Below are 20,276 nucleotides of genomic sequence, written 5' to 3'. Positions count from 1 at the left end.
CTTGCAACAACTCCAGGAACAAAACCAGATAGCCGAGCAAACTTTGGAGGCTAGGGCCCAACAGATAGGGCGGTTGCTTCAAGAAAAAGGCAGAATCAGAGAGAGGATCTTAACCGTTGCTCATTCTATTACTAGGAAATGCCAAATGTGCGAGAACATGACCCGTACCACCTTCTTTGCATCAGTGACGATATTTGTGAAGCAGATAATGAGTGACCTGGACAGACTTCAAGGGGAACTTGCATATAGGCCCGCGGCGAGACCGAACGATGTCCCGCGGGCACCAGGAGCTTTAATGTATTCATGATTGTCTTTTGAGTCTGTATTTCTTTTTCTACTAGAGTTTGTCATTTGAGTCTGTTCTACCGGAGTCTGTATTTCCTTAAAAGTTAGTCAGTTGATTGAGTTTGTATTTTTGTTTGAACTAGAATAGGGATGGTGGAGTCTGTAGTTCTTTTCTGCGTCAGAGTCTGGTAGTTGTTTGGTTTGTCCACTTTGAGTCTTTGTAATAGACGTAGTTGCTATCAATAAAATTGAAATTCCCAAAAATATGTTTGCTTCTACTTTACATTTATTCTTCACGAACTACGCTTGGTCTGATTCACGCGGGGTCGTGATACGTAGGCAATCTCCATAGGATTCGACCGTAACCAAACAATAAAATGGAAAAATAGGAGAGAAAATGCAACAAAAGAGAGCGACAAGAAACAACGGAAAAAATAAAAAGGAAGTGGCACATAGAAATAAGGAAACGCCGGGATGACGCATGCAACCAAGCAACGGCATAATAGAAATGGTTAACTGCTTAGGTGCATTCATTCCCCAATGTGCGGTCATCTATATGTTAATGCCCTAACCGCTAACAAAGTTGTTGTTGATGAGTCCAGGAAAGTGGTTAAGTTGACGGGCATTCTGGCAACCCATCCCTACAACACCCGCTCTAAGGATAAGTCAAACATGGTCAACCAGGAATTGGAAGCAAGCATTGTCGACCCGTCTAGGGAGGAGGAAGTAGTGGACGTTAATGCAATGAAGGAGGAGATGTATAAACTGAAGCAACAAATGGCCGAGATGTACCAGGCCTGGTCGAAGGGACATCCACCACCAACTTATCCTGCTAACCCCACCTACCTCCCACCACTAGCTCAGCCTCAAGATCCTCCCACAGTGAACTCATCACCGCTTTCCCTACTTACCAGCAGTACTACGGAACCACCTCTCAAACACCACCACCTCCACCACCCAAACAAATTCCATGCCCTCCACCACCAACTACTCCTGTGTTTGTGGCTCCCCCACCTGCCGCATTACACAGGTCTTCTAGCGAACCTTTGTTCCAAACCCATGATAACCAGTATTACCCACCCGAAGCCACTTTCAAACCACCAGAGCCATGCCCTTACACTCCCCGCCTTGATCTCTCAGCAGAAGAAGAAAAGCCTCCCAAAAACCCTGAGCAAGAGGAAATGATACGGAAGGTTAAGAGCTTAGAACAGTCATTCCGAAATATGCAGGGGCTCGGAGGACAAGTGAGTGTAGCCTACAAGGACTTGTGCTTGTTTCCTGATGTCCAGTTGCCAGCAGGATTCAAGCTACCCAAGTTTGACCTATATGATGGACATGGTGATCCGGTGGCCCACTTAAGGGGGTTCTGCAGCAAGATGAGAGGAGCTGGAGGAAGGGACGAGTTATTGATGGCTTACTTTAGTCAAAGTCTAAGTGGAGCAGCTTTGGAGTGGTACACATGACAGGATCATGCTCGATGGTACACTTGGGACGATCTGGCCCAAGCATTTCCATGTCATTTGCAGTACAATCTCGAAATTGTCCCGGACCGTCTGTCACTGACTAAAATTGAGAAGAAGCCCGGAGAAAGCTTCAGAGAATATGGTTTCCGGTGGAGAGAGCAGGCGGCAAGAGTCGATCCTCCAATGAAAGAGAGCGAGATGGTTGATTATTTCCTACAGGCTTTGGAACCCACCTACTATGGTCACGTGGTGTCAACAGTAGGAAAATCTTTCAACGAGGTCGTGAAAATGGGAAGTATGGTGGAAGAGGGTCTCAAGTCTAACAAGATTATGAGCTATTCAGCAATCAAAGCAACTACCCAGGCTATTCAGAGCGGCACTGGAGGAGTATTGGGAAAGAAGAAGAAAGAAGAGGTTGCAGTAGTGGAAGCGAGAGCTTGGTCCAGAGGTCCATCACCATATTATCACCAACCTCGCCCTCACCCCCAAACCTACCCACACACCCCATATGGCCCACCGCAGCACTATTACCCACCTCCTGTCCCCAATTTCTCTGTCCACCATGCCCAGACATACCCCCAACCTCCTACCCATGCACAATGGTATGCACCCACCCCACAAAATACTTACCCAGCTCAAAACACCTACCCATCCCCAAGAACCAAAAGAAATCCCACTAGAACCGGCTTTCGACCTAACCTTGCATTTAAGAATGATAGGCTGCAAAAGAAGAAGACTTTCACTCCCTTGGGTGAATCTTACACTAGCTTGTACCACAGATTGAGACAGTTGGGCATGCTGAGTCCGATTGAACCCAAATTTCCAAATCCTCCCCCAAGGAATCTGGACCACTCTGTGAGTTGTGAGTATTGCTCAGGTGCGCCGGGACATGACACAGAAAAATGCTGGCACTTGAAAACGGCCATCCAGGAGCTCATTGAGACCCGCCAAATTGAAGTGCAAGCCCCAGAAACGCCTAACATCACCCAAAATCCATTACCAACCCATCACGAGACCCATATGATTGAGCTAGTCCAAAAGGGAGAGCATAAGAAGCCGTCACAAACCGTAATGATGACCAGGCTAGTGAGGATAGATGAAATGAGAAACTAACAAAGGGGAGAGAATTGATCAAGGTAGAAGAAACAGTTAGCAAACCAGTTGTAGTGATAAAGAAGGAGCTTTTGAGCAGTGTTGCAGAAAAACAAGAACCAGCTAAAGTGGTAGTGCCGGGGGCAGCTGTCAAGCCCGTTGTGATTGTAAAAGGGGCTCGCACAGAGCCGGTTGTCATCAAGCCAGTGACTCAGCTACCAGTAATCAGCGAAAAGGCCGTCCCATGGAATTACGGCCGAGTGACAGTGATGTATCAGGGAAAGGAAGTTAAGGAAGAAGTTTGTGAAACCCATGGGCTGACTCGCTCAGGAAGATGCTTTGCTCCTGACAAGCTGAGAAAGGCTAAAATCACCAAAGATAATCCAGTATCAGTAAAGAAAGCTGTAACTGAAGAAGAGGCAGAAGAATTCTTGAAGAAGATGAAGGCACAAGATTATTCCATTGTAGAACAGTTGAGAAAGACCCCGGCACAGATCTCATTGCTATCATTACTGATCCACTCAGATGAGCACCGCCAGGCATTGATGAAAATTTTGAATGAAGCCCATGTTCCTGATAAGATTTCTGTGAACCATCTAGAGAAAATAGCAAACAAGATTTTTGAAGTCAACAGGGTTACATTTTCTGATGATGAGCTGCCTTTGGAAGGCACTGAACATAATAGAGCACTCTACCTCACGGTGAAATGTGAAGACTCTGTGGTCACCCGGGTGCTAGTTGATAACGGGTCCAGTGCAAACATTTGCCCTCTTTCTACCCTGGAAAAGTTAAAGGTGGACAGTGAGAGAATCCACAAAAATAGTATTTGCATACGAGGATTTGACGGAGGAAGCAAGGACACAGTCGGGGATATAGTATTGGAACTGACGATAGGTCCGGTTGAATTCACCATGGAGTTCCAGGTGCTCGACGTGGCCGTCTCTTACAATCTCTTGTTAGGCCGACCCTGGATCCATGCAGCAAAGGCAGTGCCATCTACCTTGCACCAGATGGTTAAATTCGAGCGGGACAGGCAAGAGATTGTGGTGCATGGGGAAGATAGTTCGTGTACTCTAGGTGGTGCTATTGTGCCTTTCATAGAAGCTGAGGATGACAAAGGCCCATGGGTTTATCAAGTCTTTGATACGGTATCGATTGAAAAGATCCCAGAAGGGAAGTGTATTCATGTGCCAAAGGTAGCTGCTGCATCCGTCATGGTTGCGTCGGAAATGCTGAAGAACGGATTTGTACCTGGAAAAGGCTTGGGTGCTTCTTTACAAGGCATCGTACAACCCGTATCCCTTCCTGCAAACCTAGATACTTTTGGTTTAGGTTTCAAGCCCACTGCTGCAGACATAAGGCGAGCTAGAAAAATGAAAAAGAAAGCATGGACCCTTCCAAAACCTATTCCCCGCCTTTCCCGTTCCTTTGTCAGGCCTGGTACTAAGAAGCGCCTAGCAACAGCAATGCCCAGTGGTATGGTTGATCCCGACAAGGAACTGATCGAGAGGTTTGAAAAGCTGTTTGATGAGGTGAATGTATTGGAGGCCGGAGAGGGTCCAAGCAAGGCAGATGTTCAGTTCGTGGGGCCCCAGGCAAAGCTTAACAATTGGGAAGCAACTTCCTTTCCTACCCGGAGGGAGTCTTGGTAGTTAATTTTGATTTCCTTTCAGTTTAATCTGGGTTATTTCCAAGGTTGTAATTCGGATGCTATGTTCCGTCCGTTTGGATGAGTTAAACCTTGTTATCTTAAATATTAATGAAATGCAATTTCCCTCCTTTTCATTCCTGATAGTTTTTATTTTGTCTTTCTTTTCTTTCTTGTACAGTCCCTTTTACGTTGGTTTCGGTGATGTGTCATGCATAAGGAGTCTTCAGCCCAGTCTTAAATGCCAATCTAACTCAGACATAATAATACAAGAAATTGAGTGTGGTTACGAAATAGAATATGATGATGAGAAAGCTTTTGAGGAAATCAGTAAAGAATTAAGCCATTTTGAAGAAAAACCCAAACCTAATCTGAATGACACAGAGGCAATCAATTTAGGGGATCAGGAGAATGTGCGGGAAACGAAAATAAGTGTCCATTTGGAGCCTCAGCTCAGAGAAGAGATAATTAAAGCACTGTTTGAGTACAAAGATGTTTTTGCATGGTCATATGATGACATGCCAGGTTTAAGCACTGATTTGGTGGTCCACAAATTGCCCACTGACCCAGCATGTCCTCCTGTCAAGCAGAAGCTATGGAAATTTAACATAGACATTAGTGTGAAAATCAAAGAAGAGGTCACCAAGCAGTTTGAGGCAAAGGTCATCCGGGTCACACAGTATCCCACCTGGTTAGCCATTGTTGTGCCTGTGCCAAAGAAGGATGGAAAGACCAGAGTGTGTGTAGATTACCGTGACCTCAATAAGGCAAGTCCGAAAGACAACTTCCCACTACCAAATATCCACATATTGATTGACAATTGTGCCAAACATGAGATTGGTTCCTTCGTGGATTGTTATGCGGGCTATCACCAGATTTTGATGGATGAGGAGGATGCGGAAAAGATGGCATTCATCACGCCTTGGGGAACGTATTATTATAGGGTCATGCCATTTGGGTTGAAGAACGCAGGGGCAACGTATATGAGGGCGATGACCACCATGTTCCATGACATGATACATCGGGAAATTGAGGTCTATGTAGATGACGTGATCATAAAGTCGAGGAAACAATGTGACCATGTCAAGGACTTGAGGAAATTCTTCCAGAGACTCTGCAGGTACAACCTCAAACTTAATCCAGCAAAGTGTGCATTTGGAGTCCCATCTGGGAAGTTGTTGGGATTCGTGGTAAGTCGGTGCGGCATTGAGTTAGACCCGTCCAAGATCAAAGCCATTCAGGAGCTACCACCGCCGAGGAACAAGAAAGAGATGATGAGTTTGCTTGGCAGGTTGAATTACATCAGCAGGTTCATTGCCCAGCTCACAACGACTTCGAGCCCATCTTTAAGCTGCTAAAGAAAGATGCTGCGGTCAGATGGACGAATGAATGTCAAGCAGCATTTGACAAGATTAAGGAGTATTTGGCTAGTCCACCCGTGTTGGTCCCGCCGGAGCCGGGAAGATCCTTGATCTTTTATCTGACAGTTTTGGATAATTCTTTTGGTTGTGTACTGGGGCAGCATGACATCACAGGAAAGAAAGAGCAGGCGATTTACTACCTCAGCAAGAAGTTCACATCATATGAGGTGAAGTACACTCAACTCGAGAGGACGTGTTGTGCCTTAACATGGGTAGCGCAGAAGTTGAAACATTACTTGTCAGCATATACCACCTATCTCATCTCTCGGTTGGACCCGTTGAAGTACATTTTTCAGAAACCCATGCCCACAGGGAGGCCGGCGAAATGGCAAATCTTGCTTACGGAGTTTGATATTGTCTACGTGACCTGGACTGCAATGAAAGCACAAGCGCTGGCTGATCATTTGGCCGAAAATCCAGTTGATGATGAATATGAACCTTTGAAAACATACTTCCCCAATGAGGAGATAATGCATGTTGAAGAATTAGAACGAGTCGAGAAGCCAAGATGGAAACTGTTCTTTGATGGGGCTGCCAATGCCAAAGGCGTCGGGATAGGATCAGTACTGATTTCCGAGACAGGGCAACACTACCCTGTCACTGCTCAACTGCGTTTCTATTGCACCAATAACATGGCTGAATACGAGGCATGTATCTTGGGTTTGAGATTGGCTATAGACATGGGTGTCCAGGAAATCTTGGTCATGGGTGACTCGGATCTTCTGGTACACCAGATTCAAGGTGAATGGGAGACACGAGATTTGAAGCTCATACCGTACCGACAGTGTTTGCATGAACTTTGTCAACGGTTTCAATCAATAGATTTCAGGCATATTCCAAGGATTCACAATGAGGTTGCTAACGCTTTGGCTACTTTGGCGTCAATGTTGCATCATCCAGACAAGGCTTATGTGGACCCATTGCAAATTCAGGTTCGAAATCAGCATGCCTATTGTAATATGGTGGAAGAAGAACTTGATGGTGAGCCGTGGTTCCATGATATCAAAGAATACCTCCGGATGGGAGTGTATCCAACACAAGCTACAGGGGATCAAGAGAGAGCAATACGACGCTTGGCAAGCGGCTTTTTCTTCAGTGGGGGGGTGTTGTACAAGAGAACCCCAGATCTTGGATTATTGAGATGCATGGATGCTAAACAGGCTACAGTTATCATGGCCGAGGTACATGCGGGAGTTTGTGGACCTCATATGAGCGGATATGTATTGGCAAAGAAGATTCTTCGAGCGGGTTATTATTGGCTTACTATGGAACGGGATTGCATCAGTTTCGTGCGCAAGTGTCATCAACGTCAGGTACATGGAGATTTGATTCATTCTCCACCATCTGAATTGCATACAATGTCGGCACCATGGCCGTTCGTTGCTTGGGGAATGGATGTCATTGGGCTGATCGAGCCAGCGGCGTCAAATGGGCACAGGTTCATTCTGGTAGCTATTGATTATTTCACTAAGTGGGTTGAAGCGAAAACTTTCAAGTCTGTGACCAAGAAGGCAGTGGTCGATTTTGTGCATTCGAATATCATCTGTCGGTTTGGGATCCCGAAGGTAATCATCACGGACAATGGGGCCAATCTCAACAGTCATTTGATGGCAGAGACATGTCAGCAATTTAAGATCACGCACCGCAATTCCACCCCATATCGTCCTAAGGCGAATGGAGCGGTCGAAGCAGCTAACAAGAACATCAAGAAAATACTTCGGAAAATGGTAGAGGGGTCCAGGCAATGGCATGAGAAGTTACCTTTCGCCCTTTTAGGTTATCGCACTACTGTCCGCACTTCAGTAGGGGCAACTCCTTATTCACTGGTGTATGGCACTGAGGCAGTAATACCCGCAGAGGTTGAAATCCCGTCCCTTCGGATTATTGCCGAGGCGGAAATTGATGATGTTGAATGGGTTAAAGCCCGCTTGGAACAACTAAGTTTGATTGATGAAAAGAGATTGGCAGCAGTATGTCACGGTCAGTTGTACCAACAGAGAATGGCAAGAGCATATAACAAGAAAGTGCGTCCGCGGAAGTTTGAAGTAGGGCAATTGGTGTTGAGGCGTATCTTACCTCATTGGGCTGAGGCAAAAGGAAAGTTCGCCCCGAACTGGCAGGGGCCATTTGTTGTAACCAGAGTGTTGTCCAATGGCGCATTATATTTGACAGATGTGGAAGGAAAATGTGTAGAAATGGCTATCAACTCTGATGCAGCCAAGCGATACTATGTATGATTTCTTGGTTTAATTGTACTTTATTGCATTTGGCATATTTTTGAGATGACGAAGGTATTTTGTTCTGCTATCCAAACACTTTATCCTTTATTACCCCTTTTGAGCCTCATTTACTTTCTTTCGTACCCCTCTTTCGGAATCAATAACAACTCGGAAGCTCGAGCAAGAAAAATCAGTGAAGAAATAAGAAAACACGGTCCAACGGAAAGAAAAGGAAAAAAGAAAGAAAGAAAAAAAAAGAAAAAAGAAAAAGTCAAAAAGAAAAAAAAAAGAAAAGAAAAATGAAGAAAAGAAAAGAAAGAAAAGAAATGAAAAGAAAGAAAAGAAAGTGGAAGAAAATGAAAGATTGCAACAACAAAGTAATTCCTATGACCTGAACTACGTTTGACTTGATCCCGAAAGGGTACGTAGGCAGCCTCTCCCTGAGGTTCAGTCACATCAAAACAAAATCCCAAAAGTCCCCACGAAAAACTGGGGCAGCAGTTATGGTTGTGCAAGAAAGTTGATTCCGAAAGTTGTAGTTGTGAACCCATATTGAATTGTTTTAGAGCCTTTTATACCCTTTCTTTCTAACCCTATCCAAAAGCTGCATTATGGTCCAAAGAAAGACCTTNATTGTCTTTTGAGTCTGTATTTCTTTTTCTACTAGAGTTTGTCTTTGGGTCTGTATTTCCGTTCTACTGGAGTCTGTATTTCCTTTTCATTAAAAGTCAGTCAGTTGATTGAGTATGTATTTTTGTTTGAGCTAGAATAGGGATAGTGGAGTCTGTAGTTCTTTTCTGCATCGGAGTTTGGTAGTTGTTTAGCCTGTCAGTTTTGAGTTTTTGTAATAGACGTAGTTGCTATCAATAAAATTGAAATTCCCAAAAAATATTTTTGCTTTACATTTATTCTTCACGAACTACGCTCGGTCTGATTCACGTGGGGTCGTGATACGTAGGCAATCTCCATAGGATTCGACTGTAACCAAATAATAAAATGGAAAATGCAAAAAGAGGGAGTGGCAAGAAACAATGGAAAAATAAAATAGAAGTGGCACATGGACATAAGGAAACGCCGGGATGACGCATGCAACTAGGCAAAGGCATAATAGAAATGGTTAACTGCTTAGGTGCATTCATTCCCCAATGTGAGGTTATCTATCTGTTAATTCTCTAACCGCTAACAAAGTTGTTGTTTATGAGTCCAGGTAAGTGGTTAAGTTGACTGGCATTCTGGCAACCCATCCCTACAACACCCGCTCTAAGGATAAGTCAAACATGGTCAACCAGGAATTAGAAGCAAGCATTGTCGACCCGTCTAGGGAGGAGGAAGTAGTGGATGTTAATGCAATGAAGGAGGAGATGTATAAACTGAAGCAACAAATGGCCTAGATGTACCAGGCCTGGTCGAAGGGACATCCACCACAGCCTATCCTGCTAACCCCACCTACATCCCACCACTAGCTCAGCCTCAAGATCCTCCCACAGTGAACTTATTTCTGGCTTTCCCTACTTACCAGCAGTACTACGGAACCACCTCTTAAACACCACCACCTCCACCACCCAAACAAATTCCATGCCCTCCACCGCCAACTACTCCTGTGTTTGTGGCTCCTCCACTTGTCGCATTACACAGGTCTTCTAGCGAACCTTTGTTCTAAACCCATGATAACCAGTATTACCCGCCCGAAGCCACCTTTAAACCACAAGAGCCATGCCCTTACACTCCCCGTCTGGATCTCTCGGCTGAAGAAGAAAAGCCTCCCAAAAACCCTGAGCAAGAGGAAATGATACGGAAGGTTAAGAGCTTAGAACAGTCATTCAGAAATATGCAGGGGCTCGGAGGACAAGTGAGTGTAGCCTACAAGGACCTGTGCCTGTTTCTTGATGTCCAGTTGCCAGCAGGATTCAAGTTACCCAAGTTTGACTTATATGATGGATATGGTGATCCGATGGCCCACTTAAATGGGTTCTGCAGCAAAATGAGGGGAGCTGGGGGAAGGGACGAGTTATTGATGGCTTACTTCAGTCAAAGTCTAAGTGGAGCAGCCTTGGAGTGGTACACACGATAGGATCATGCTCGATGGTAAACTTGGGACGATCTGGCCCAAGCATTTGCATGTCATTTGCAGTACAATCTCGAAATTGTCCCGGACCGTCTGTCACTGACTAAAATTGAGAAGAAGCCCGGAGAAAGCTTCAGAGAATATGGTTTCCGGTGGAGAGAGCAGGCGGCAAGAGTCGATCCTCCAATGAAAGAGAGCGAGATGGTTGATTATTTCCTACAGGCTTTGGAGCCCACCTACTATGGTCACCTGGTGTCAGCAGTGGGAAAATCTTTCAACGAGGTAGTGAAAATGGGAAGTATGGTGGAAGAGGGTCTCAAGTCTAACAAGATTATGAGTTATTCGGCGATCAAGGCAACTACCCAGGCTATTCAGAGCGGCACTGCAGGAGTATTGGGAAAGAAGAAGAAAGAAGAGGTTGCAGTAGTGGAAGCGAGAGCTTGGTCCAGAGGTCCATCACCATATTATCACCAACCTCGCCCTCATCCCCAAACCTACCCACACACCCCATATGGCCCACCGCAACACTACTACCTACCGCCTGTCCCCAATTTCTCTGTCCACCATGCCCAAACATACCCCCAACCTCCTACCCATGCACAATGGCGCGCACCCACCCCACAAAATACTTACCCAGCTCAAAACACCTACCCACCCCCGAGAACCAACAGAAATCCCACTGGAACCGGTTTTCGACCTAACCCTGCATTTAAGAATGATAGGCTGCAAAAGAAGAAGACTTTCACTCCATTGGGTGAATCTTACACTAGCTTGTACCACAGATTGAGACAGTTGGGCATGTTGAGTCCGATTGAACCCAAATTGCCAAATCCTCCCCCAAGGAATCTGGACCACTCTGTGAGTTGTGAGTATTGCTCAGGTGCGCCGGGACATGACACAGAAAAATGCTGGCACTTGAAAACGGCCATCCAGGAGCTCATTGACACCCGCCGAATTGAAGTGCAAGCCCCAGAAACGCCTAACATCACACAAAATCCATTTTCAACCCATCACGAGACCCATATGATTGAGCTAGTCCAAAAGGGAGAGCATAAGAAGCCGTCACAAACCGTAATGATGACCAGGCTAGTGAGGATAGATGAAATGAGAAACTAACAAAGGGGAGAGCATTGATCAAGGTAGAAGAAACAGTTAGCAAACCAGTTGTAGTGATAAAGAAGGAGCTTTTGAGCAGTGTTGCAGAAAAACAAGAACCGGCTAAAGTGTAGTGTCGGGGGAAGCTGTCAAGCCCGTTGTGATTGTAAAAGGGGCTCGCACAGAGCCGGTTGTCATCAAGCCAGTGACTCAGTTACCAGTAATCAGTGAAAAGGCCGTCCCATGGAATTACGGCCGAGTGACAGTGACGTATAAGGGGAAGGAAGTTAAGGAAGAAGTTTGTGAAACCCATGGGCTGACTCGCTCAGGAAGATGCTTTGCTCCTGACGAGCTGAGAAAGGCTAAAATCACCAAAGATAATCCAGTACCAGTAAAGAAAGCTGTAACTAAAGAAGAGGCAGAAGAATTCTTGAAGAAGATGAAGGCACAAGATTATTCCATTGTAGAACAGTTGAGAAAGACCCCGGCACAGATCTCATTGCTATCATTACTAATCCACTCAGATGAGCACCGCCAGGCATTGATGAAAATTTTGAATGAAGCCCATGTTCCTGATAAGATTTCTGTGAACCATCTAGAGAAAATAGCAAACAAGATTTTTGAAGTCAATAGGGTTACATTTTCTGATGATGAGCTGCCTTTGGAAGGCACTGAGCATAATAGAGCACTCTACCTCACGGTGAAATGTGAAGACTCTGTGGTCACCCGGGTGCTGGTTGATAACGGGTCCAGTGCAAACATTTGCCCTCTCTCCACCCTGGAAAAGTTAAAGGTGGACAGTGAGAGAATCCACAAGAATAGTATTTGCGTGCGAGGATTTGATGGAGAAGGCAAGGACACAGTTGGGGATATAGTGTTGGAACTGACGATAGGTCCGGTTGAATTCACTATGGAGTTCCAGGTGCTCGACGTGGCCGTCTCTTACAATCTCTTGTTAGGCCGACCCTGGATCCATGCAGCAAAAGCAGTGCCATCTACCTTGCACCAGATGGTTAAATTCGAGTGGGACAGGCAAGAGATTGTGGTGCATGGGGAAGATAGTTCGTGTACTCTGGGTGGTGCCATTGTGCCTTTCATAGAAGCTGAGGATGACAAAGGTCCATGGGTTTATCAAGTCTTTGATACGGTATCGGTTGAAAAGATCCCGGAAGGGAAGTGTATTCCTGTGCCAAAGGTAGCTGCTGCATCCGTCATGGTTGCGTCGGAAATGCTGAAGAACGGATTTGTACCTGGAAAAGGCTTGGGTGCTTCTTTACAAGGCATCGTACAGCCGGTATCCCTTCCTGCAAACCTGGATACTTTTGGTTTAGGCTTCAAGCCCACTGCTGCAGACATAAGGCGAGCTAGAAAGAATGAAAAAGAAAGCATGGACCCTTCCAAAACCTATTCCCCGCCTTTCCCGTTCCTTTGTCAGGCCTGGTACTAAGAAGCGCCTAGCAACAGCAATGCCCAGTGGTGTGGTTGATCCCGACGATGAGCTGATTGAGAGGTTTGAAAAGCTGTTTGATGAGGTGAATGTGTTAGAGGTCGGAGAAGGTCCAAACAAGGCATATGTTTTGTTCGTGGGGCCCCAGGCAAAGCTTAACAGTTGGGAAGCAACTCCCCTTCCTACTCGGAGGGAGTCTTGGTAGTTAGTTTTGATTTCCTTTGAGTTTAATCTGGATTATTTCCAAGGTTGTAATTTGGATGCTATGTTCCGTCCGTTTGGATGAGTTAAACCTTGTTATCTTAAATGTTAATGAAATGCAATTTCCTCCTTTTTCATTCCTGATAGTTTTTATTTTGTCTTTCTTTTCCTTCTTGTACAGTCCCTTTTACGCTGGTTTCAGTGATGTGTCATGCATGAGGAGTCTTCAGCCCAGTCTTAAATGCCAATCTAACTCAGACATAATAATACAAGAAATTGAGTGTGATGACGAAATAGAATATGATGATGAGGAAGCTTTTGAGGAAATCAGTAAAGAATTAAGCCATTTTGAAGAAAAACCCAAACCTAATCTGAATGACACAGAGGCAATCAATTTAGGGGATCAGGAGAATGTGCGGGAAACGAAAATAAGTGTCCATTTGGAACCTCAGCTCAGAGAAGAGATAATTAAAGCACTGTTTGAGTACAAAGATGTTTTTGCATGGTCATATGACGACATGCCAGGTTTAAGCACTGATTTGGTGGTCCACAAATTGCCCACCGACCCAGCATGCCCTCCTGTCAAGCAGAAGCTAAGGAAATATAAAACAAACATTAGTGTGAAAATCAAAGAAGAGGTCACCAAGCTGTTTGAGGCAAAGTTCATCCGGGTCACACGGTATCCAACCTAGTTAGCCAATGTTGTGCCTGTGCCAAAGAAGGATGGAAAGACCAGCGTGTGCGTAGATTACCGTGACCTCAATAAGGCGAGTCCAAAAGAAAATTTCCCACTGCCAAACATCCATATATTGATCGAAAATTGTGCCAAACATGAGGTTAGTTCCTTCGTAGATTGTTATGCGGGCTATCACCAGATTTTAATGGATGAGGAGGATGCGGAAAAAATGGCATTCATCACTCCTTGGGGAACGTATTGCTATAGGGTCATGCCATTTGGGTTGAAGAACGCAGGGGCAACGTATATGAGGGCGATGACCACCATGTTCCATGACATGATACATCGGGAAATTGAGGTCTATGTAGACGACGTGATCATAAAGTCGAGGAAACAATGTGACCATGTCAAGGACTTGAGGAAATTCTACCAGAGACTCCGCAGGTACAACCACAAACTTAATCCAGCAAAGTGTGCATTTGGAGTCCCATTTGGGAAGTTGTTGGGGTTTATGGTGAGTCGACACGGCATTGAGTTAGACCCGTCCAAGATCAAAGCCATTCAGGAGCTACCACCGCCAAGGAACAAGAAAGAGGTGATGAGTTTGCTTGGCAGGTTGAATTACATCAGCAGGTTCATTGCCCAGCTCACAACGACTTGCGAGCCCATCTTTAAGCTGCTAAAGAAAGATGCTGCGGTCAGATGGACGGATGAATGTCAAGCAGTATTTGACCAGATTAAGGAGTATTTGGCTAGTCCACCTATGTTGGTCCCGCCGGAGCCGGGAAGACCCTTGATCCTTTATCTGACAGTTTTGGATAATTCTTTTGGTTGTGTATTGGGGCAGCATGACATCACAGGAAAGAAAGAACAGGCGATTTAGTACCTCAGCAAGAAGTTCACATCATATGAGGTGAAGTACACTCAACTTGAGAGGACGTGTTGTGCCTTAACCTGGGTAGCGCAGAAGTTGAAACATTACTTATCAGCATATACCACCTATCTCATCTCTCGGTTAGACCCGTTGAAGTACATTTTTTAGAAACCCATGCCCACACGGAGGCTGGCGAAATAGCAAATCTTGCTTACGGAGTTTGATATTGTCTACGTGACCCGGACTATAATGAAAGCACAAGAGCTGGCTGATCATTTGGCCGAAAATCCAGTTAATGATGAATATGAACCTTTGAAAACATACTTCCCCGATGAGGAGATAATGCATGTTGAAGAAATAGAACAAGTCGAGAAGCGAGGATGGAAACTGTTCTTTGATGGAGCTGCCAACGCCAAGGGTGTCGGGATAGGAGCAGTACTGATTTCTGAGACAGGGCAACACTACCCTGTCACTACTCAACTTCGTTTCTATTGCACCAATAACATGGCTGAATACGAGGCATGTATCTTGGGTTTGAGATTGGCTATAGACATGGGTGTCCAGGAAATCTTGGTCATGGGTGACTCGGATCTTCTGGTACACCAGATTCGCGGTGAATGGGAGACACGAGATTTGAAGCTCATACCGTACCGGTAGTGTTTGCATGAACTTTGTCAACAGTTTCAATCAATAGATTTCAGGCATATTCCAAGGATTCACAATGAGGTTGCCGACGCTTTGGCCACTTTGGCGTCAATGTTGCATCATCCAAACAAGGCTTATGTGGACCCGTTACAAATTCAGGTCCGAGATCAGCATGCCTATTGTAATATGGTGGAAGAAGAGCTTGATGGTGAGCCGTGGTTCCATGATATCAAAGAATACCTCCGGATTGGAGTGTATCCAACACAGGCCACGGGGGATCAAAAGAGAGCAATTCGACGCCTGGCAAGCGAATTTTTCTTCAGTGGAGGAGTGTTGTACAAGAGAACCCCAGATCTTGGATTATTGAGATGCATGGATGCTAAACAGGCTACAGTTATCATGGCCGAGGCACATGCGGGAGTTTGTGGACCTCATATGAGCGGATATGTATTGGCAAAGAAGATTCTCCGAGCGGGCTATTATTGGCTTACTATGGAACGGGAGTGCATCAGTTTCGTGCGCAAGTGTCATCAATTTCAGGTACATGGAGATTTGATTCATTCTGCACCATCTGAATTACATACAATGTCGGCACCATGGCCGTTCGTTGCTTGGGGAATGGATGTCATTGGGCCGATCGAGCCAGCGGCGTCAAATGGGCACAGGTTCATTCTGGTAGCTATTGATTATTTCACTAAGTGGGTTGAAGCAAAAACCTTCAAATCTGTGACCAAGAAGGCAGTGGTCGATTTTGTGCATTCAAATATAATCTGTCGGTGTAGGATCCCGAAGGTAATTATCACGGACAATGGGGCAAATCTCAACAGTCATCTAATGGCAGAGACATGTCAGCAGTTTAAGATCACGCACCGCAATTCCACCCCATATCGTCCTAAGGTGAATGGAGCAGTCGAAGCAGCTAACAAGAACATCAAGAAAATACTTCGGAAAATGGTAGAAGGGTCCAGGCAATGGCATGAGAAGTTACCTTTCGCCCTTTTAGGCTATCGCACTACTGTCCGTACTTCAGTAGGGGCGACTCCTTATTCACTGGTGTATGGCACTGAGGTAGTAATACCCGCAGAGATTGAAATCTCGTCCCTTCGGATTATTGCCAAGGCGGAAATTGATGATGTCGAATGGGTTAAAGCCTGCTTGGAACAACTAAGTTTGATTGATGAAAAGATATTGGCAGCAGTATGTCACGGTCAGTTGTACCAACAGAGAATGGCAAGAGCATATAATAAGAAAGTGCGTCCGCGGAAGTTTGAAGTAGGGCAATTGGTGTTGAGGCGTATCTTACCTCATTGGGCTGAGGCAAAAGGAAAGTTCGCCCCGAACTGGCAGGGGCCATTTGTTGTAACCAGAGTGTTGTCCAATGGCGCATTATATTTGACAGATGTGGAAGGAAAATGTGTAGAAATGGCTAACAACTCTGATGCAGTTAAGCGATATTATGTATGATTTCTTGGTTTAATTGTACTTTATTGTATTTGGCATATTTTTGAGATTGAAATGACGAAGGCATTTTGTTTTGCTATCCAAACACTTTATCCTTTGTTACCCCTTTTGAGCCTCATTTACTTTCTTTCGTACTCCTCTTTCGGAATCAATAACAACTTGGGAACTCGCGCAAGGAAAATCAGTGAAGAAACAAGAAAACACAGTCCAAAAGAAAAGATAAAAAAAAGAAGAAAAGAAGACAAAAGAAAAAAGAAAAAAAAAGAAGAAAAGAAGACAAAAGAAAATAAAAAGGAAAAAAAAAGAAAAATGAAGAAAAGAAAAGAAAGAAAAGAAATGAAAAGAAAGAAAAGAAAGTGGAAGAAAAGGAAAGATTGCAACAACAAAGTAATTCCTATGACCTGAACTACGTTTGACTTGATCCCGAAAGGGTACGTAGGCAGCCTCTCCCTGAGGTTCAGTCACATCAAAACAAAATCCCAAAAGTCCCCATAAAAGAAACTGGGGCAGCAGTTATGGTTGTGCAAGAAAGTTGATTCCGAAAGTTGTAGTTGTGAACCCACATTGAATTGTTTTAGAGCCTTTGATACCCTTTCTTTCTAACCCTATCCAAAAGCCTACATTACGGTCCAAAGAAAGACCTTTTGATCAGTCTTCAGGAAGTGCCAATACGAGCAAGTAAAAGTGATTCACGTCAGGGGCAACACTCCGGTGCAGGGAAAAAATGATAAAAATGAGAGAGTCTTATTGGTGAAAACCCTCACGAGCACCGTAAGGCGAAGTGAGTCGAGAAAAATAAAAAAAGAGAGAGTCTTATTGGTGAAAACCCTCACGGGCACTGTAAGGCGAGGTGAGTTGAGAGAAATAAAAAATGAGAGAGTCTTATTGGTGAAAACCCTCACGAGCACCGTAAGGCGAAGGTGAGCTTTTCAGACAGGCAAATGAGACGCGTCTGTAGTCAAAAGCTGCTCAAGACGTTGCAGGAAGAGCAAGATTTGGGTTTGGGTGAAACTCAAGTTGTGAAACTCTGGAACAACAAATGTGGCAAACGAAAGTTGATTGGTTAGATGGACTGGGCTGGTCAATCCAACTGCATGGCATACTCAATGGTACCAGCTGTTCCACTCAGATAAGTCTCATTTTCTTCTTTCTTCATTACAAATCATCCGTTCTCGGATTCTCTTTATCCTTAACCCTCGAGGTTGTTGCATTTCATTCTTTCGAGGTCTATCTTTAAGATGTTTCAGTGTCAGTTCTGTTCGAAACAAAAGGAAGGAACGTCAAGGCTAACTACCAGCTTCCTAGTTGTACAGACAGGGCCAGAGTATATCAAGGATGTCAAAAGCAAAGTAAGTCATAAAGGACCACTGGAAGTGTCATCGGTGGATTAATCGATAATTGTGGGGAAGAAGCGAAGTTTCAAAAGAGGGGTCAGAAACACAAAAGCAACAATATGGGATAGAACACTTGGGTCATTAGAGTTAAGAGGTTGAAATTCGGCCAGGAAGTCAAGAAGATTCAAGGCAAGGCCAGGAAAACGGGACGGCGAGGAGCCCAGCAGCAGGGATGTACCTAGCAAGAATGCCAGCAACTAGCCACCATTTTTTAAAATTGACAAGATTTTTCTTTGATTGAAACAGGGGTAGAAACTTCGGAGAAACCCCCGTAAGGAAAGATAGCACCCAAACAGGTATGACTGGAAACTCTCAGGACCCTCCTGGAAAATGGGACTTAGCTTACATTTCAAAGCAATCATGAGTAGCATAATTTAGCACAAATGTATCCTAAAGAACATAGGTTGCCTGTTTAAGATAGGATTCAATTAGGAGTTGTCAGGACCCTCCTGAATGATGGGACAGAGTTTTAAGACCTCCTTTAGGTAACAAGATACTGTTTAGCCGTAGAATTGGCACATTTAAGATGAGACTTGAGTTTTGATTTTTCAGGACCATCCTGGATAATGGGACGCAGTTTTAAGGTCTGCTTAGATAACACGATATAGATAACAAGGTCCGCTTAGGTTAAAATTGTTTTTTTTTAAACTAGAAGTTGTCAGGACGCGCCTGGATAATGGGAAGTAGTTTAAGACCTTTTAGACAACAAATGTAGTGGTAGTAACACATTTGGAAGATATAACTTAGGTTCGTAATCAGGACCTCCCTGGATAATAGGACTTAGCTTTCACATGCTTATAATAGTTGGTAGAATAATTTAATTTACACTCACATATGCGCCCAGCCACCAAACTGGGGCAGGAAATGTTCTTTGTTTTCTTTATTTGTTGCAGTCAGGAGCCCACCTGGAGAACAAGGGAATACTTTCCAAGCATCAGCAGTCAGGAGCCCACCTGGAGAACAAGGGAATGCTTTCCAAGTGTTGCAGTCAGGAGCCCACCTGGAGAACAAGGGAATATTTCAAATTTCAGTAGTCAGGAGCCCACCTGGAGAACATGGGGAGTACAATTCCAATGTTTGCTTTTAGTATTTGATAACGTGCTGTACCCGGTCACCAAACTGGAGCAGAGAATCTTCGTTGCTTGTTTTGTCGCGGTCAGGAGCCCACCTGGAGAACAAGGAAATACATTTCACGTTCAGCAGTCAGGAGCCCACCTGGAGAACAAGGGAATACTTTTCAAGCTTCAGCAGTCAGGCGCCCACCTGGAAAACAAGGGAAGTACAATTCAAATTCTATCCATTAATTTTAATATCTGATAACATGATGCGCCCAGCCGCCGCACTGGGGCAGAAAATTTTTCTTTGTTCGTCTGTTTTGTTGCAGTCAGGAGCCCACCTGGAGAACAAGGGAATACTTTTCAAGCTTCATCAATTAGGAGCCCGCCTGGAGAATAGAGGCACACATTTCAAACTTCAACAAGTCTAGCATCACGGAGAGGAACGGCAAAACATCTCCACTCACAATGCAAGGCAACAACGCAAGAATTCCAGTGGAAGAATACAAGTTCAAGGCAACACAAAGAGCAAGTTAGAAGACATAGATAGGACCCTTTTCGTAATTCATAGATCATATCTTAGGCTAGCTTCTTTTAACATGGTGTAATAAGGAGGTCAGCAAGCAGTAGCAGCAGCAACAACAGTGAAATCACAGCCCTGGTAGTCCTAGCTACCAAACCTTCCAGAACTACACTGACCTGATTCCTTTATAGCCAAGTATATGTAGGCAACCTTTGAAGCAGGGTTCGGTCAGACAGTTTTCAAAATGCTTCTCATGGAGTACTAAGCAGGCAAAAATCTCTCATAGTTGCTCACTTATCTTTGCACGAAAACTCTTCGTGTTTCCGAGCAAAGAGGGGCAGCTGTGAGCACGTGATTTTTGCCTCGCTTGAACTATTCCTATAAAACTCTTAAAAATTAGGACTTTTTCTTTAGTATTTGATTTTAGGGAATTAATTGCATGATGCTTGTTTTGTTTGCATTTTTGTGCGCATTTTTAGTTGTCATAAAAAAATAAAATGAAAAAATAAAAAAAATTATTACAAAATAGCATACTTGCATTTAGGACCCAATTCTAGATTTTTAGATTAATCAACATCATTGAAACTAAGAGAAAATAATTAAAAATAGTCCTTTGCATTGTTTTACTTTTAATTTTGATTTTTTCTTAAGTTTTCTTTTTAAAACTAGGATTTGTTTAATTTTTGAGAATTAATTAGTTTTAATTTTAGAG

The 20,276-nt window shown here is 44.3% G+C and overlaps 1 protein-coding gene across 1 annotated transcript; it reads left to right on the top strand.

The window, feature by feature from the left end:
* Positions 5,262–15,991, top strand: LOC109230060 (the record flags this gene model as incomplete). Its single annotated transcript, XM_019395593.1, is given in 5 exon segments — positions 5,262–5,757; positions 6,009–6,894; positions 6,991–7,180; positions 10,122–10,610; positions 15,914–15,991. Coding segments are annotated over 5 exon segments (2,139 nt in total), but the record flags the coding sequence as incomplete, so codon positions are not given.

Source organism: Nicotiana attenuata, chromosome 7, assembly GCF_001879085.1.
Source record: "Nicotiana attenuata strain UT chromosome 7, NIATTr2, whole genome shotgun sequence".
Lineage (NCBI taxonomy): Eukaryota > Viridiplantae > Streptophyta > Magnoliopsida > Solanales > Solanaceae > Nicotiana > Nicotiana attenuata.
This window is presented reverse-complemented; position numbering and strand designations above follow the sequence as displayed.